At 39.7% G+C, this 17612-nt stretch overlaps 1 protein-coding gene across 1 annotated transcript in view; it reads left to right on the top strand.

The window, feature by feature from the left end:
• cep89 (centrosomal protein 89) overlaps positions 1–17612 on the top strand; it is a 54636-nt gene that overhangs the window by 3829 nt on the left and 33195 nt on the right. The window contains exons 5-16 of the mRNA XM_041065958.1: positions 1219–1270; positions 2537–2644; positions 3662–3907; positions 4714–4856; positions 6199–6249; positions 6824–6907; positions 7793–7896; positions 9084–9199; positions 9446–9626; positions 10033–10200; positions 11719–11860; positions 16559–16648. Coding sequence (XP_040921892.1) covers positions 1219–1270; positions 2537–2644; positions 3662–3907; positions 4714–4856; positions 6199–6249; positions 6824–6907; positions 7793–7896; positions 9084–9199; positions 9446–9626; positions 10033–10200; positions 11719–11860; positions 16559–16648 — 1485 coding nt within the window. The remainder of the gene's footprint in view (positions 1–1218; positions 1271–2536; positions 2645–3661; positions 3908–4713; positions 4857–6198; positions 6250–6823; positions 6908–7792; positions 7897–9083; positions 9200–9445; positions 9627–10032; positions 10201–11718; positions 11861–16558; positions 16649–17612) is intronic.

The following is a 17612-nucleotide window of genomic DNA, read 5'->3' on the forward strand; positions in this document are numbered from 1 at the left end:
GGAGCTAATTGTGGGCATTGTGATACCAGTCAGACCCACTGGGAGGCACTGTTGTACACAGAAAAGGTGATGTATCTCTACTCCTCTATGGTGGAAAAGTGACCTATATAGTTTTTGCTTAAACTTTCACAGGATTTGATTCTAACTAAGCAGCATTTTTTAAGGACTTTCAGTGTTACTCTTTTCAAATTCCGATTTTTTTTTTCTGTGCCTTAGTAGTTGTGGTTGTAGTCACTGACTAGAGTGTATTAATACTGGGTACTTTTTTCCCAGCCACACACCTGAAATGTTTTTCTCTCGATGCCTGAAATGACATGTTTTACCTTCTCACTGTCAAGTCTTTTTCCATGGTCTTTATAGGTAATTTCTTCTTGTGAGACTTCTGTTCAATGTCCCAGTGATTATATCGCCAAGAGTCTGCTCTCACAGACTTGCGGGATATTTTTGTCCTGTATACTGCTACCTTGGGTTGCTAACCTGTAATGGCCCCAGTGGGCTCTATTTCCCCCTGTCAGTTGTGTTTCCAGGTAATCACGGAGTCTAGCTGCCTGCTGGTTTATTCACAACAGTACTCAGTCAAAGTTTGTTGAAAGATTTTTGTGACACAGAATATGTTGTCGCTGCTCCTTGTACCAAAATATAAGGAGAGCACACAGTATATTAGTCAGTACTTTAGAGTCTAACAGAATAATGCACCTCCATACAAATAAGATCCATCAAGAAGAAACATTAGACTATGCCTTCAGAAATTTACAGGACTGTAAACAGTCACATTCATCAGGAGCCATCTTTATTATTCAGGGTAAGGAGGTAGTGGGTGTGAAAAAAAATCACTGTACTGTTTGCATGTGAATATATAACCATAGAATCTTTTCTAATCATGGTTATAGTTCATTACAGAGCAGTCTTCTTCTTCAGTCATGTGCTGTATTTCATTCTTTGTTTCTTTCCTGCTCTTTTTTTCAGCTGCAACACCGAACTCACCACCGTGACTCATTCAAACACAGACTCATTGCTTTAACGTGTCTCTTAAGATTCACAACAGTAAACGCACAAGATCTTATTGTCCACATTTTGACAGTGGCTATAAATGCAGTGGTCTCTGAAAGAGCCTCGCACAAAAGGGATCCAGACAGTGGAGCTTTGGAAATCAGTTTGAAAAGACTTACCCACATTCTGTCTGACTGCCTGTTTTTTATCTGTCTGTCCTTCTTCCAGACCAGAACGCCCCACCCAACTCGGATAATTGTCAGAAGAGCACCGTCTCCAGGCAAGGACTTCACACTAACGGAAGATGGTATTGATAGATACTGTAGAAGACAGGTATAGTCTTCTACAGTATCTATCAATACCATGAGTATAGTATAATTTATTAATCCATAGTAAACTTACCTAAGATCACTGTTTATTTAACCTACATATTACACAGTCCAATAAAACAACTTCAGCAGTCGGTATCTACATATTGTAGATTTCCAGAGGGATTTCTTGGAAAACATCAGAAATTATTCAAGCACATTTGACTATTGAACTTTAGAATATTTACTGGTCATACTGTGATTTTGTATTTATGTTGTCAGTCATTTTTCAGTACTGATCCAGAGATTGTAGAAACTCAGCGTCCACGTATTCAGTACAATATAATAGTATAATTTTTTGTGTATTTATCACGTTGTTTATTTATACAGGCTGCTGTCCCATCACTAGTCACTAGCAAATACACTGTTTATGACTTTTCTAAATTGGAGTCCACTGAGTTTACATATCACATTTACATTAAAAGTATTTAAGCTCATTAAGCTGGTTTTAACCACTGAAGTTAAGGGGAGGTGGTAACATCAACTTCAGCCAACAATACTGTGTTGAGTGTTAGTAAATAAACAATAATATATCTTAGCAGCCCCCAGTAGTTGATAGTATATTTAGTAGTTAGAATAATTATAATTATTAAGTGTTCCCTGACAGAATACTCTAATGAATGAGCTAATTCTGTATACTATGAAAATCACAGTAACAAATGTAATGCTGTTGATGGTGCTGCTGGTGTTTTGCTGGAGCACTTTCAAATTAGTGTGCTTGGAATTCAGATAAAGCTTTTCTGAATAAGTGGACCTCCTAGCAACAATAAAATCTTGACATTACACCTCCATTAAAACCATCTGATGGACATTTACTCTTTTCTGTTTTGACAATATGAAGAAAGACGTGCATATTGATTTGAGAATTTTTGCCCAAACAAAGAAATATGACAGAATCTGACAGGCTCAGCTGCACCATATACAGTATGTCTCCTCTGTCGTTATCGAAGAAAGAAGATACGGCTCTTATTCAACCAACATGTTGTTTCGTAACAGCCATAATGTAGCCTTATGTCATTGGAGCTAAATGGAAAGCCTCATTATTGTTGTTATATATAACATTCAAGCTATGAGCAAAGTCTGATAATAATATGCAATTCATGGTAAAATGGGTTATATAATTAAGTCCACAGAACCTTTCACTCATTTAATGATGGCATGATGTTCTCATCTCACAGATTTCACAGAGGAAACCAGTGTCCAGTCTCCTGAACTCAGCTGTGATTCATCTGAGAAGAAAGCCTCTGGCAGGAAGAGCTCTGGCAGTCGGAAAGAAGATGTACCATGTAAGTGGAAATCCTGAAGATACCATATGTTTTCTTGTAATTTTGACTACTGTTTTTTTGAAGTTTGCAGAATCCTTTTTGTCCTCTCTCTGTATATTGAATTTAAAGAGACAATCCACATTTCTTTCACCCTTCTTCATCGTGTTATCTACCCAAAGTAGACAGCTGCAGACCTAGCTCTCACCAGTGCACTCACTGGAGATACTGTCATATAGCCATTATCTGTGATTAGTTAACACCTGCCTCATACCACTGCACACCATTAGTTGTGGTGCCCTCTCTCTTTGTATGTCATGGCAGACCAGACGTTTGATGGGAACCACAGATTATCTGTAGGACATTACCCTTTGTAATGTGTTCATGACATCAGTCTTTGTGACAAACGAAGGTATGCATAAATATCAAATAGTATGAGCAGGGTCTGTCCATATGTATTTACTGTAGCAGGAAGCTTGTATTATGTCGTATGTCCATTTGAAGGCATCCATGTAGCATCCTTTGAAATGCAATATGCTTGAGTTCCTCTGAGCTTTCATGCTACAAGATTTCTCACCTCAACCACTGGTAGCAATTAAGGACAATTTTTTTTTTCTCTTACTGTGACAAAAAGCAACCCCCACCATACCACACTATTCCATGATATAACTTTTACTTGTAAGCGTTTTACTGTACAGCTAATACATGCTTACATACATACAGTTGTACTTACAAACAGTTGTTAGTTTTAGTCACATAATATAGTTCAAGAAATTGTCAAAGTGACAGTCAGATCTTCAAGCTTTATGTAATATGTAACAGTTCCAGACATGTATTGTACTGCTCCTCACACAAATTTCTTTGTAGATGTGATGTAATGTGATGCCATGTGAGATACTGTATTTTTAAAAGTATAGCCATAAGTAGTTCTCTGTCTGTAATGAGACTATATTCTTAGGAATACACTACATTTCCACCTATTATTCCATTTAGAAAATGTACATGTACTGCCATTTAAAGAGTTTAACTTTTGTATTTCAGCTGTGCTACCCCTCCTAACCATTGACCACCTCAGCCAAGCCAGCCAAGCCAAAAACCCGAAACACCCCACCCAGCCATCTCCAGATCCCAGCAAAGCAGACAGTGAGGTGCAGAGGGAGGCAGTACGGGCCCTGCCGAAGAAAACAAGAATGGCTGATGAACAAAAGCTACTGGAAGAGAGACTGCAACGACTGGAACAGGAGATCAGTCACAGCCAAGCCTCCTCAAACCTGAGGTCATCTGCAGGTAGAGTGAAGGAACCACCAGAGATATACAAAAAGACGGAAAGAGAATCAACAGAGAGAGAGTGAGGGAGTAACAAAGGGAAAGGGATGAAGGGAAATGAGAAAGAGAGGGAATGAAGAAGTGAGTCACAGCACATTGATGGCTGTGCAAGGGTGGAAGGAGCGAGCTGGAGATAGTGCTGTGAGTAGATATGGCTCTGATCCTTGATCTCCATGGCACCACCTCAGCATGATGAGAAGAAGAGGGAGAGGGAGCAATGAAAAGGAACATGAAAGTGGAGAAAATCAAAAAGAGTTTAAAGGAGGATGGAAAATTGCCAGTCTAAATGGGTAGCAGGTTGGCTTGGTGATTAGTGACTCTGATCTCCTGGTGGGAAGGAGCAAGCAGTATGGAAAAGTACTGGAGTGCTACTGCCAGTGTCTGCTGGTGATGCATTGATTATGTACTCTTTACTATACCCCAGGGATGACATTCTGTTTTCCTCCCCCAGGTTGAGGTTCAGTGTCAGCCAGCAGACCGCATGGAGTGCCTCACTAAGCCATCCTGCCATAATGTTCTTTAGTTTAGATTTCTCCAGTTCTCACTGTTCATTCCTGCTGAAACTATAATAATGACTATGGCTGTTGTGCTGCATATTGTAAGGCCTCTAAGCTCTTGACTTTGACACTTCTTGTTTATGATGTATTATAATATTTGGAGATTTATGAATTATTCTAGCACATTCTATTTAAGTATCACGGTACTCTGAATAAGATCATTATTTAATGTCTCCGAAATATTTATAACCTGACGTACTGTGCTTGCAGGCAACCAGGCAGAGCTACAGAATTTGAGGCAGCATGCTCAGGAGCTGGTGGATGAAAATGATGCCCTCAAATTGACAGTACACCGTCTGAATGTGGAGCTGAGCCGCTACCAAACCCGCTTCAGACCGTTGTCCAAACAGGAGGTATGACAAGCTACAAGATGATACCTCTGCGTCTGAGTATTACTCCAATTTATAAATGAAGTGCTTTTGTTTGACTCTCCTCAGTGTTTTTGAGACTATGTTCTTCTTTTTTTGTGGAAACACTCTCAAAAGAATGACAGTTCATGAATGTGGCCTCCTTAAACCTGCTTGTAGCCCACAATGCAGTTATGGGCTTATGCCTTGATCAAGAGGATTTTGTGAGAAGACCTAAATAGCTAGCCATAAAAAGCTTACCTGCAGAAGTGCCCCTCCTGTCAGAGAATTGCTCCGCGAACCTTTCCACTTATCAATTAGCCTGTCCCATTGCATTGCAAGTTGCAAGAATTAAATTAAGTCAGGTGTATGAGGTATATGTTTTTTTCACTAACAGGAGAAATTTTAGTCTGCTTTACCCTGCACTGCAACCCTTTTATCACCTCTCCCCCTAGCCTAATTCAGCCTAATGCTTTTATGCAGAATCTATTACCAGTACATCTTTTTTTTTTTTACAGCTTTAGCACAAAAAAAGAAACATTGTTTCTCGCCGATCCTTTAAGATGGAAATCTGCTTTTGAACTCGAACCTGCTGAGCGAAATAAGGTTTTCTTTTTGTCTGTTCTTCCATCTGATTTGTTGGACTAAAGGAGTTTCTTGTTCTTGTCTGTGGCTGTCTGTCCATTCTGGGTTGTTGTGTGTGTGTTACACTGCAGAAGACAGCCAGCCCGTGGTTTTATTCATGGCTGCTGCATGCTGTGTCTTCACACCAGGAGATCTCCTGCTTTCATCGTTACCAGTTTGTTTCCTCTGTGGCTGCATGTCTCTGCTAGCCCTCATTACTGACAGCTGATGTGTGGCTGGTGAAAGGACGACATAAAGGAAAAAGAGTGGGGAGTAGTTTTATAGTAGAAAAATGCAGTAATAAGACATAGGAGACGTGTGAATTGGTTTAATTAGTTAAAATTGTCTGCTTCCATAGGAACTGTCATTTACTTTTGATTCCCCATTTGTTCTATTGTTATATAAGTGTAATGTTCTTTGCTATAGAAAATGTTGGAATGGATTCCCTGTGAAATCTTTCCAACACCTGTACAGAAGAAACAGCAAAATATAAAACCCTGTCTTTGTCAGTGACCTGAATTCTTTCAGATCTGCTTTTGTCATACAAACTATACTAGACTTTAACTCTCTGGTTCTATCAACAAAATGTGTTACATTTACTATGCTTGTGCGAAGGACTACATTTAAAGCTAACATACAGTATTGACCAGTATTAACCTATGATGATGGTATGCTGACTAACATTTTCATTTTATCTTTCTCTTTCTTACTGTGTCTCATTTAGATCTCCAAAATCAGTGGCTTACCAAAGACAGGGTCTCCTCCTCCCTGGCTGGTCAGTATACATATATATATATAGCATTATTATTGTAGTATGGCAGGACAGTAATCTAACATTAAAGCTGGTTATTAGTCAAATTTAGTTAATCAGTATGTTTAACTTGACTGGTTAGTTTAATATGCAAGTCATGGTATTTAATAGGGCTGGATGATCATTTAAGACAGTGCCTATTAAGTTAAAATGGTTGCCCAGCAGATTAATGTGACTGTTCTTTTCCGTCTCTGTCTCGTCCTCGTGAGATGGATTTAATGGGTGAAATCGTCCCTGCTCTGTCTGGTAGTTTAGAAGCTCAGGGCCTGGTTCACAAAAAAGAAGGTTTGCTTTATCACTCAGATGACTAAATCAGAATGCCAGGTTGTTTACGAACTATCCACAGTGACTGGAAACCTGCTGAATCGATAAAGAAAACTAAGCCCATTTGCACTTTGTATGGTTCAGATTTACCACCCCCTGTGACTCGCTAGCTGAAAAGTGATTGTCCTGCCTTTTGTAAACTCTATATGAGAATAGATTTATGGCGTTGATGCTGTAGCTAATTTGGACCATTTCTCTTTGTCCTTTTTTGTAGCTTGACATGAAGTATTTATCTCCTCTACTGCTGGCCTATGAAGACAGGATAAATGAGAAAGATGCACTTCTCCAAACCACAGAGGTAAAATGTGTTTGACTGATTGCATGCATTAGTGTGAGCTTCTAATTATTATCCCATCAATCCTCCTCTGCTTTCATGAGAGTGTTCCATGGGCTGTGGTATCTGAGACATGAGCAACACGCAGTTAACTTTGCTGCATTTTGCAACATTTATATGCCAGCTTGGATGTATGCAACCCATGGGATCAAAACCTGCAATACACTTAGTGGTGAACATGATGTCTCTGAAAGCGGTTTTTCACTGCTCTTTAACACAGCCCCTTGTGCATTAGCTTAAACTATGATTTTAGAGAGAAACAAGGGCTGTCTGTTATTGTATATGTTATTAACCACTTACTTACTGTGAGTGGTGAAGTGGAACTGAAATTTAGTTGTTCTCCATCTACGAGCACAAACTCGGTCTTGCTTGATAATAACAGGTTATTTCAGCTGTCAAAGAGAAATGAAGAAAGGGAGAATATATTAGATGGTGAATACATTAGAGATCCTTCAAAAAATTTGACATTTCCCCACTTCCTTCTTTTTTTGTATCAGGCGGATAAGAATCAAAAAAGCATCCAGTAACAGCCTTCAGGAAAAAAAAAAAACTACTTTCACACAGTGGACAATTAAGTTGCCTCTGATGAGACTCTACTCAGCAGGTTTATGTGCATGGAGGTAATCCAATTCCTTGTTGAGGGAAGAAGTAACAGTTCCACTGGGTGAATAGCACTAACAAGAGCACAGGTGTTCCAGGCTGTAGTCACAGTCAAAAGTGGCGTCTCACTAGGGGGGATCCCTAATCCTTGGTAGAGTAGAAGATTTCTTTTTCAGTTTTATTTTGCCATGTCCTGCTTAAAACTTCTTATCATGCATCCTTGAAATCAGAGGTCTTTGTCTGTCGCAGGAGGAGGTGAAGAGGTTGCGTGTTCACGTAGAGGAGGTGATCAAAGAAAATGAGAGACTCCATGATGAAATTGCAAAGATCGGAGGATTCAGCCTGAAGGACTGGTAAGAAGACATACTGTGTGTGTGTGTGTGCTGTGCTTCAGCGCTGTCAGCACTTGTTTGACTGTCACTACTCATTCTCCTGATGTAGTTGAAACACCTCCTCTATTCTCTTCTGCACCGCTGCTTGCCTGTCTCTGGGTCTGTTACTAAAGCTTATATTGCCTGAAATAATAAAATAAAAGTAGTAAAACCTTGACATTTTCTTCTGTGTACCTATATTTTCCCCATCAATACTCTTTCTATCATCAGCTCTCTAACTCAGAATATTGCTGACACCTTCAAACCTACAGTATCTGCTCTTTGTAAACGTAGGTCTGGTAAGTCAGATAATTGCACTCACTTGTACATGAGACAGCTGCAGTTTGAGACATTTTAACCTAATTTGACCACATTTATTGATGATTACGATGATAAGAGCAAAAGGCACCTCTGAAAACTCCAGAGCAGATTTCAAATTAAATGCTTGCCTCGCTGTAGAAGAGAATACCTCATAATACCTCTTATTGTGCCACCCTAACACGTAAGAGAAAGAGCCGAGACCTGTTTACAGTACATCAGTTTGCATACAAACCAAATAATCATTTAAGCGGCTCTCAGTCTAGTGCCTGTTCACCTCTCACCATCTCTAGCTTGATGCTCATTCCACAGATTGTCAGGTTGAATCCTGTGTTTTTCAGGCTCTTGCAGTTTGCTTGGTATCTCGCTACTGCGTTCCCTGATTTAACTCCGAGATTACCGGTTGCACTAAAGCACACAAAACTGGTCACGAGGAAGAAGAAGGCATTACATTTAATCTAGTACACAGAGACGAGAACAAACAGGGCCCTACAAAATACCACATTATATTGTTTTCGATGATGACTAAATCAGAGCATACACATACTGTAGCTACATTTAGTGCTAATACATCAAAAATTACATTTAACTTAAATGGGGTATGAGATACAATTCTTTTAAAAAAATCCATAAAAAATAAAGAGTGTTAGTATTAGAAATAAAGTATGTGGCTTTTAAAGTAAAAGTGATTCCCTTTTCAAAATGTTATAAGCTATTCAGTACTAATTAAGGTAGTGATGTTTTTTTTTTGTCTGATGATTTATAATTGCTGTGTTCATGTTATTCCCATAGCAGCTTTGTGTTCAGCTAAAATAGTGCAGACATTTCTCCCTCCCTCTTTCTCTCTGCAGTCATCAACTACGAGAACAGGCTTTTTTGGTTTTGCAGGAGAACCAGGTTTTGGTTGATCAGCTCGAGGCTCATCATGTTAAGGCCAAAGCCAACCACAGCAGACACCACTCTGAAGGTACTGGGTGCAGTGAAATACTTCAGTGTAGAAACTAAATAAATTCTTCACTGGTGATACCAATGAAGAATTTATTTCATTTTTACAGGAGGCAGGTACAAGGAAAAATCCTCTCTGAGAAAATGTCTAGCATAATTCTCTTTCACCATGGCCCTGTGTCCTGTTCTCGGTTCTGCTCTGCTTTCATTTAGACTGTTCATTATACTCCCTTCTCCTCTCGTCCCCATCTCTTCCCTCTCTCTGTAGTATCCAAGGTGTCTAAGCAACTGATGTTGTTAGAGGCAGAAAAGCAGCAATTGCAGGAGGACCTGGAAGAGAGCAGGAGGGAGGTGCAGAAAAATATGAGGGAGGCCCAAGTTATGCAGGCCCGCCTGAAGGATGCTGTCACCTGGGATGAACATTGCACCATTGCTGGGAAACTCAGAGGGTACGCCGCAATGTCTTATTTCATTAAATATTTCTTTGTTTAAAATATGAACTAGTCAGTTTTAATGACTGTTCTGCTTCTGAGGGGGGCACAGTTCTTTTCTCTCGTTTTGAACAAGAAGAAGAAGAACTGAACACATTCACTGAACAAATAAGTTGATGTAGTAGAGTAAAATCACACCTGTTACTGCTTTAGCTGTATTGTTAGAAGACGACAAGAAAGCCAATAGGATTAAACAGAAAACTCAGGTATCATAAGGATGCTAGTTAGCAGGCTTATTAAAACGTAGACATATTGCTGTATATTGGTACATTATATAGTGACAGCATACATCTTGTTGAATAGTGTTCATTAAGTACCAGATGCTGTGTTATAATGTGCTGTGAAATCTGCTCTCGGCTCTCAGGCAGCTGGAGCAGCAGCAGAACAGGAGCAAGAGAGAAGCAGACGAGCTGCTTCTTAGAGTGTCCAGTCTACAGGAAGAGAACAGGCGACTGGCTGTGGACAATGCCAACCTGACTGCTGATATGAAGAGAATGGAGGCTGAGCTTGAGCTCACCAGACAAGCCAAAAGGTACTACATATTCAGTGTTCTTTGTCTGCTGTCATCTCACACATGAATCCTGGTGCATGCCACACAAATCCCTGATGGATCTGCCTTTTGCTCAATTAATTTATCACAAAGTCAGCTTCAAATTATCTTTGGATTTAAACCCTAGCTGAATTTAAAAAAAAATGCTGGACACTAGAGTCAAAGCAATATGGGTTACAGTCTAAGTCCAAAAATGGGGACAGAGAAGGAGCAGTGCCTTTGTGAAGCTGAGCGAGTAGCTGTTATATATTAACAGACAGATGGAGCAGCTGCTCAACAGTGGGGTATTACATTACCACATACTTCTTGTCAAAAGATTGGACTATACAAAGTGTTCTTCTTCAAACCTGTGTGTGTGTGACTGGAAAGTGACTGGAAGGTCACCAGTTTGATCCCTGGATAGGCAGGATAGATGTGGGCAGGGGAAGTTAAAGAGCAGCGCAGTGCCCTTGAGAAAGGCCTTAAACCCTTAACTCCTCCAGTGAGGCTGCAGCCTGTGGTTGTACTGGGCAGGTTTAAGGTGTGGGTGTATAGAACTGTGTGATTAGGACTTTCCTGAAAAGGATCTGACTCTCAGTGAACTCCCTTGAAACAGTATAATAACAGTACAGTAAATAGTTTTGACAAATAAATCAAGGTGTATCATAGAAAATCTAATCAAATAAAGCACAAAAAACAGTAAGTCCTCCTCATATCAGATTGCTAATAACTGAGTCAGATCAAAGAGCTGTAAAGCCACTAATTAGAAACCCAAGTTGAATCTGAAGTGAGATCTGAGTGGGGCGGCCTCTTCCCTGCTTGTAGGAAAGGTCAGCAGTGTGACAGCTGGAGCCCTGCTCAGAACCAGTTTTTTGAAAATGGGGGTCATCACCCCTCTCCAGAGTTTTATTCCATGTTTTAATTAAGAAGCTCACTCCACCCAAAACAGTTAAATAAAAACGACCATGAAAGTTCCACTGTGAGAGGGTGATGTTATTTAAAACACTGAACAGACATAAGGTGAAGTTTAGAGTGGCTTTGGAACAGCATTACAAATACTATTAATCATATTACAATACGATTGTTCTGTTCTACAATCTGTTCTGGCCTGTGAAACCTTCCTCTGCTCCCCATAGACAAGCTCAGATTAATGTGGACTTTCTCATTCTGAAGTGTGAAGATTGTCACAAGGTGTTTGATTAGCCAACAGTGTTTTCACCCTGCCTGCATCAAGATGACAGGGTCTCAAGACATTGTCCAGTTAACTCTTATTTTCTCTCTTCTGTTCCTTGTCTCCTGTGCTTCTATCTGCCATGTTCCTTTCCCTTAACCCCTGCTACATTATTCTGTCCTTCATTTTTCTTAAATCGCCTCCCTTCTCCACTATATTTGTCCGTCTGTGTTTTGCCATCCTCCTTTCCTTTCCATCCCATTGTTTTTCTTTCTCCCCATCTTTTTTTCTCACTTTCTTTAATTCTCTTTTACATATTCCTTCTTCTCTCCTGTCTCTCCATCATCCAGGAAGGCAGAGAGGAAGATGAGTGTGTTGAAGCAGCAGAAGGAAGAGTGCTTGTTGAAAGAGGAAAAGATTCGCCATTACATGGAAGCAGTCATTTCTGTGGCAGAGCACATTTCCCAGGAGAGAGACCAGCTATTACGCACGGTACTTCTGATGCTACTGATACTGTAGAACAATTTTGTGTTATTCATAATACACACAGTACACATTGTACACATAGTACTACTGGCATTCTAGGTCTACTGAGACCAGGTATGTACATACAGGTACATGTAATAGTATACCTGTGACACTGCAGGGAAATGAGGTATAATTTGTACTGTTGACACTGGAGACAGACCAGGTACAATAAATGAAAGTGCTAACACTACTGTCTCTGTAAGCGTGTCCAAACTAGCTGGTTAGGCTAAATGTTGTGTATTGAAATCCACCAACAGCAGAGATCTCATGCTTACATACACACACCGGACACAGATCATTTCTACCATACAACAATGGAATAGTATTAATAATAATAATAATGATAATAATAATAATAATAATAGAACTTTCCAGTGAATAAAATAAAAGATTTAACTTTTAAAACCAATTTCCTGCTGTACACAGTTACAAATAGTAAAATTCAATTTTTAAAAAGGAATACAAACAGGCCAAGTAGGACAGGAAGACAAAGTTGTTTTTTGGAACCACAGTGTTTATTTGACCTTTAGGCTAAATAAAGCAACTGTCAGCTTTATTAGTTGGCAACATATGACTGAAAACGCAGACACTAAAACTCAGTGGGTTTGGTTTAAAAACAGAGTACTCAGTCATTTGTTAGGCATGTAACCTGGTGTGCAGGCAGGTGGGTGGTGGTTACAAAAACAACCACAGGAGAGCTGGCAGAGCCGGCACCCCGAACACAAACTTCCAGACAGGAATCAATCAAGTGCCACAGCAACAAGGCAACACAGACAATCTGGAAAAAGCCCAGTAACGCTGCCCTTTACATATACTGAAGAGCTAACAGATCCACAGAGACAGAAAACTCTCAGGGCTCAGGCCAGATTTTCGAAACCTTTTGCGCCGCTTTTGTGCCTGAAGTCATGTGTGTCATTTATCAAACAGGTGCAGTTTCCCTGCCATCTGAGGTGCACTCTTGCAGGGACAACTGATAAATCATTCAACTAAATTTACTAAGGTGCCTGCAACAGAGTTGTCACAGCAGAAAAAGCACAGGTGTAATTAGAAACAACTGCATTCCATTTAGGTGAACTAGTTTCATGGTCCTGGTATTTACATGCTCGCTGACTGTCATGGCTTAGTGGGACACTTGATAGAACTGAGCCATCATTAACTAAATATGTTTCATCTGTGCTTTTCCTGCTATGACAAGTAAAAATGCTTGACATGAAAAAGGGCACAAGCTTTTTGCTGTATACAGTGCAGGTATACTGTATTAATGAGACAGGCTGTGGTGGGAACAATAATAAAAAGATCATCTTTAGCCAACAGTAAACTCAAAGACAGCAGACATAGAGTGAGTTAAATTAAATGAGTGACTTGATAAAAGATACATCACTTAAAACCGAAAGAGACTGGGACCATAGATTAGAGATTAATACAATGTTTGACTAACACACAAACAGAGGATGGAGGAATGAAAAATCACGAAAAATCGTATTGAGAAGACACTCAGAGTGTACATTTGGCTGCATGTACCCCAGTGAGACATCACATCTCCACTCTCTCTCTCTCAAATTCAGTATATCCTGGATAAACTCAGGATATATATTGTTTATATGTTTCTCTCAAATCCTTACATTTCTCCCAGTATATAATGAAGTGATTCCAAAGTGAGCACAGCCTGGCCTCCCTGGGGTGCCTGTTCTGCCTGTGATGGCCTGTTTCTGTGGCCAGGCTGTGTCCACTCCGTCTGTCATTGTCAACATTTTCCTCAGTTCTCTATCAGTCGCAGCGGTCAGGTATTCTGCCACCTTGGATTTGTTTTGTTTCAATATTTGATTTAATTTTCTTTTTGTTTTGAGATGATTTGGTTGAACCAGATCATTTGGTGTGGGCAGAGCTTCAGGACCAGCTGGCAGAGTTTACCCTTTGTTCGACTCTTGGCACTTAAGGGCCTTGTATTGGTAGAGGTAGTATTGAAGTGGGGGTCACTAGATCGCGGGTGTTTATAAAATTTAATGGCTTGCCTTTGAATTGCAATTATTAAAAGGTACTGGCCAAGTTCTGCTCTGCATGCATTATTTGCTTTGTGTTTGTGAACTCTAAGTATGTTTTTGTGCAACTCTGCATGTAGAGCTTCCAGGGGATGTTTTTTTGGAGATCTTGTTTGTTTAATGGACCCACACTTTGCTACCATTTAATATTATTGGGTTTACTACTGAATTTAGAATTCTGAGCCAGGTCTTAATCAGAAAGTCAATCAGGATTTTTCTTTTGATGGTGAAAAAAGCCTTTCTTGCCTTCTCTTTCAGCTCATCCACTGCCATGACAAAATATTCAGTGGAATTGATATTCAAGCCTAAATATGTACTGTATAATGTTTTGCATTATGTCTATATTTCCTAGTGGGAGTTTTATTTTTCAGAGAGTTGTATTGTTATTGAAAGGTCAGTATTTTGGTCTTTTCTATATTCACAGTCAGTGCACATGTTTGCCTGAACTTGTGGAGGATGTCCAGGCTCTTTGTGGAGGGGGACAGGAGAACTAGGTCATCAGCAAACATCATTTGACTTGTCTGTGTCCTGCAGGGTTATACCAGGGGCTGTGGATTTTTGCAGCTCTTTCTCACCCATGGAGCTGTAATAACTGGTTCTTTTGTTTCCAATTTTAATTGCACATCTGTTATTTAAATACCTTGCTTTAATGAAATCATAGGTTTTACCTCTCTGTAATTCTGAGGGTCAAATTTGTCGCCACTTTTAAAAATAGGTCTAAAGAGACCTCTCTCGCTGTCTCGCTCTCTCTTGGTTCCACCACTTGTAGTTGATTCTGTATATTTTGTGTCTTTGGTGAAACTTCCATCATTCCATATATGGATGGATAACATTTGTTTTATAACTCCTGTGGTATTACTAATAGGAGGTAATTAAGCTTAAAGATTTGGAGAGAAACAGATGTTTTAGGTAGATCGAGTAAATTCTTTGGAATCAGCCAGGATGACATCTCTTTTCAGAGTTGGCAATAACTGAGAATTGCAGCACTGAATTATGTCCATGTTGAGCTCTCATTCTCTTGCAGAATGTGCCTGGCAGGCACTAATGAGCTGCTGCCTTCGTACACTTAGACCAGGAGTGCACTCTGAATGATGGTATTCATGTTGGTAAATCTGGCCCTGACTAGTGGAGGTGGTCAAAAATATGCTGCATGCCAATGCCATGCCACATACTTTTGAGAAGGTAGTGCATTCACTCCACAAAAGTGAAATGAATATACTCCTACGTCAGTTAGTTTACTAAACTATCTTGACTTTTGTCAGACACACCGTCCCACAATGCAATGCACAGGGGAAAAAGTTAAAACAAGCTTTGACCAAGACTTCAGTTTGGTTTCTGTTACTTTACTTTCTATTTTCAGCAAGAAGAAAACACACAAGCATGAAATCAAACAGAGGCTTGACATCTGACTGGAATCACAACATTGTCAGTAGTAGTACACTGTCATGTTACACAGCTGACTCTTACACAGATGGCTCTTGTGATCCATAGAATTTTAAAGTTAATATAATGTTAGCGTTGAGTTTTGTGGTATAATTTCCTTGATTATGCAAATGTATGCTCTCACCAGTACATGCAGTTATAGTCATAATATAAACCAAAAACTAGAGCTAATCTGAAACACATAGAAGTTAGCAAAGAAAGTACTGCGGTATTTACTTGGCTCAGCTGGTTGCATGTCTGGCAGAGGAATGGAGAGTTTTTTTCCCGGTAAATGTTAACACATGCAGGGACTTTGCCATAGCTAACTGTTTAGAGGATAAGCAAGAGCTTGTAGAAGGTCAGACTGACACCACATTAGAGGTAGCGGGTCTAAAGCTAACAAGAACCAATTTTGTCTGGATGAGAACAAGGTGACCACAACAATGTGTGTGTGTGTGTGTGTGTGTGTGGGTGTGTGTGTGTGTACAGGTATTATTGTTGTTTATTTGCTGCATTGGTGGTTAGAGCACATTAAGCGAGAAGCAGAGCTGTTTCTATGTCCAGATTTAAAGAAGACTGGCAGAGCAGCTGACTTTTAATTGTAGTTGACTTCAGTGTCAGACTTTTACCCCCAGGATAACAGTATTTATGTTACTCTCCTCGACAGTTTGCTGAGCTTCACCTTTGAAGCACAAACACACACGTTTCTTTTAAATTTAGAGTTAGGTCTGCAGTCTATCTTTTCTGAATTTTGCAGTGAATAACCTTCTTTTAACAAAGCTATTCAAATTTGTGATTGATATTGAAAGACAGAGAGAAGTCCATCTACTTTGTTTTGGTGACATGGAGAAGCACTAGCTGTGTTTAATGCTGACAGACATTGCAACATTGCTTTGATTAAGAATTTGACATTGAGTGACTATTGCTATTAATTGTTTTTGTAGTTTCCATGCACCTTTTTTATATCCCGAACATTTACAGTTCTCGACCTTTGATTATGTTAAACTGACAGTTTGTTGCAGTGTTTGTGGCTCACACAGGACAACTTCAAATTGGCAACAGTCTCAACAATCTTTGCTTCTTTTCCTTCATCCATCTCTCCCATAATCCCCAACTTCCTTCATCCAATTGTGCTTTCCACCCCCCTCTGTGTTCCACTCTTAGATCAGTAACCCCCTGTCTTCCCTCTCTACCTCTCCAGGCTTCAGGTCTTCAGCAAGAAAAGCAGGAATTCATCGGGAAGATTCTGAATGGCACAGTTCAATTTGGAAAACTACAGGAACAAGTCAAAGTAAGTTCCTTTATTCAAACATCACTTTCTCTCTACAATCAGCCCCTATGAAAGGCCCATTTTATCATGAGAATTATGTATTGGCAAAACCTTGCTCACTGACTTTTATTGAATTTGGTGTTTCTTTGAGCAGCCTGTGTGGAGAATTAGGATTTAACCACATCTGCTGAATCGGAAAATTCCATAGTTCTGTAAGACTACTCTGTTAAATGGCATGCAAGTTAATTCAGTCTTAACCCCTGATGTCAGGCCAGCTTGTGAGGCTCCAACTTTGACTCAGTTGGTGCTTAAACCAACCACACTGAAACACAGCGTTTCACCTAAACTTCATTTTGCCCATGATGCCCCTCCACTCTACTTCCTATTGATCTGTCCACTTCACTGCACTTGATAAACTATCTATTATCAGCCTCCAGTTCTCAGAAGGTATAAACTGATGAACAGACGTGTCTCTCAGATTGCCATCTCCTGAGCTGGGCTTATTGGGTAATTTTTCCTGGTCTTTAATAGTGTAGAATCACACTACACACAGCAGGATAAATGTAAAGAAAACAGCCGCATAATGATAATGATCAGCAATAATAGCACTGACTCTGTGTGTATTGGTCTGCAGAGAATGAGAAGTGCTGTAAATGTACGCTTGATAAGTAGTATGACATTTGCGTCATAGTACTTATCAAGTAGTATGATAAGTAGTATGAAATCACTTTGTTTGAGTGCACTATCTCTATAATAATTATGTTACTAAGCTGAACAGAACACTGGAGCAGTGGGAGAGAGTTTCCACACTTATTTTCTGTTTAATATCTCGTCATAATTTATGAATTGAATTGAATATTTATCATTTCTGGAGCACGTTATTGTACATGGATGTTTTTTTGTTTTTTTTTACTAAGTGGTAGATATCAGAACAGGAACAACCTGTTTTCTCCTCTTGTGTTCTTTCACAAAAACTGCATGGATT

Source organism: Toxotes jaculatrix, chromosome 1 (genome assembly GCF_017976425.1).
Source record: "Toxotes jaculatrix isolate fToxJac2 chromosome 1, fToxJac2.pri, whole genome shotgun sequence".
Classification (NCBI taxonomy): domain Eukaryota; kingdom Metazoa; phylum Chordata; class Actinopteri; family Toxotidae; genus Toxotes; species Toxotes jaculatrix.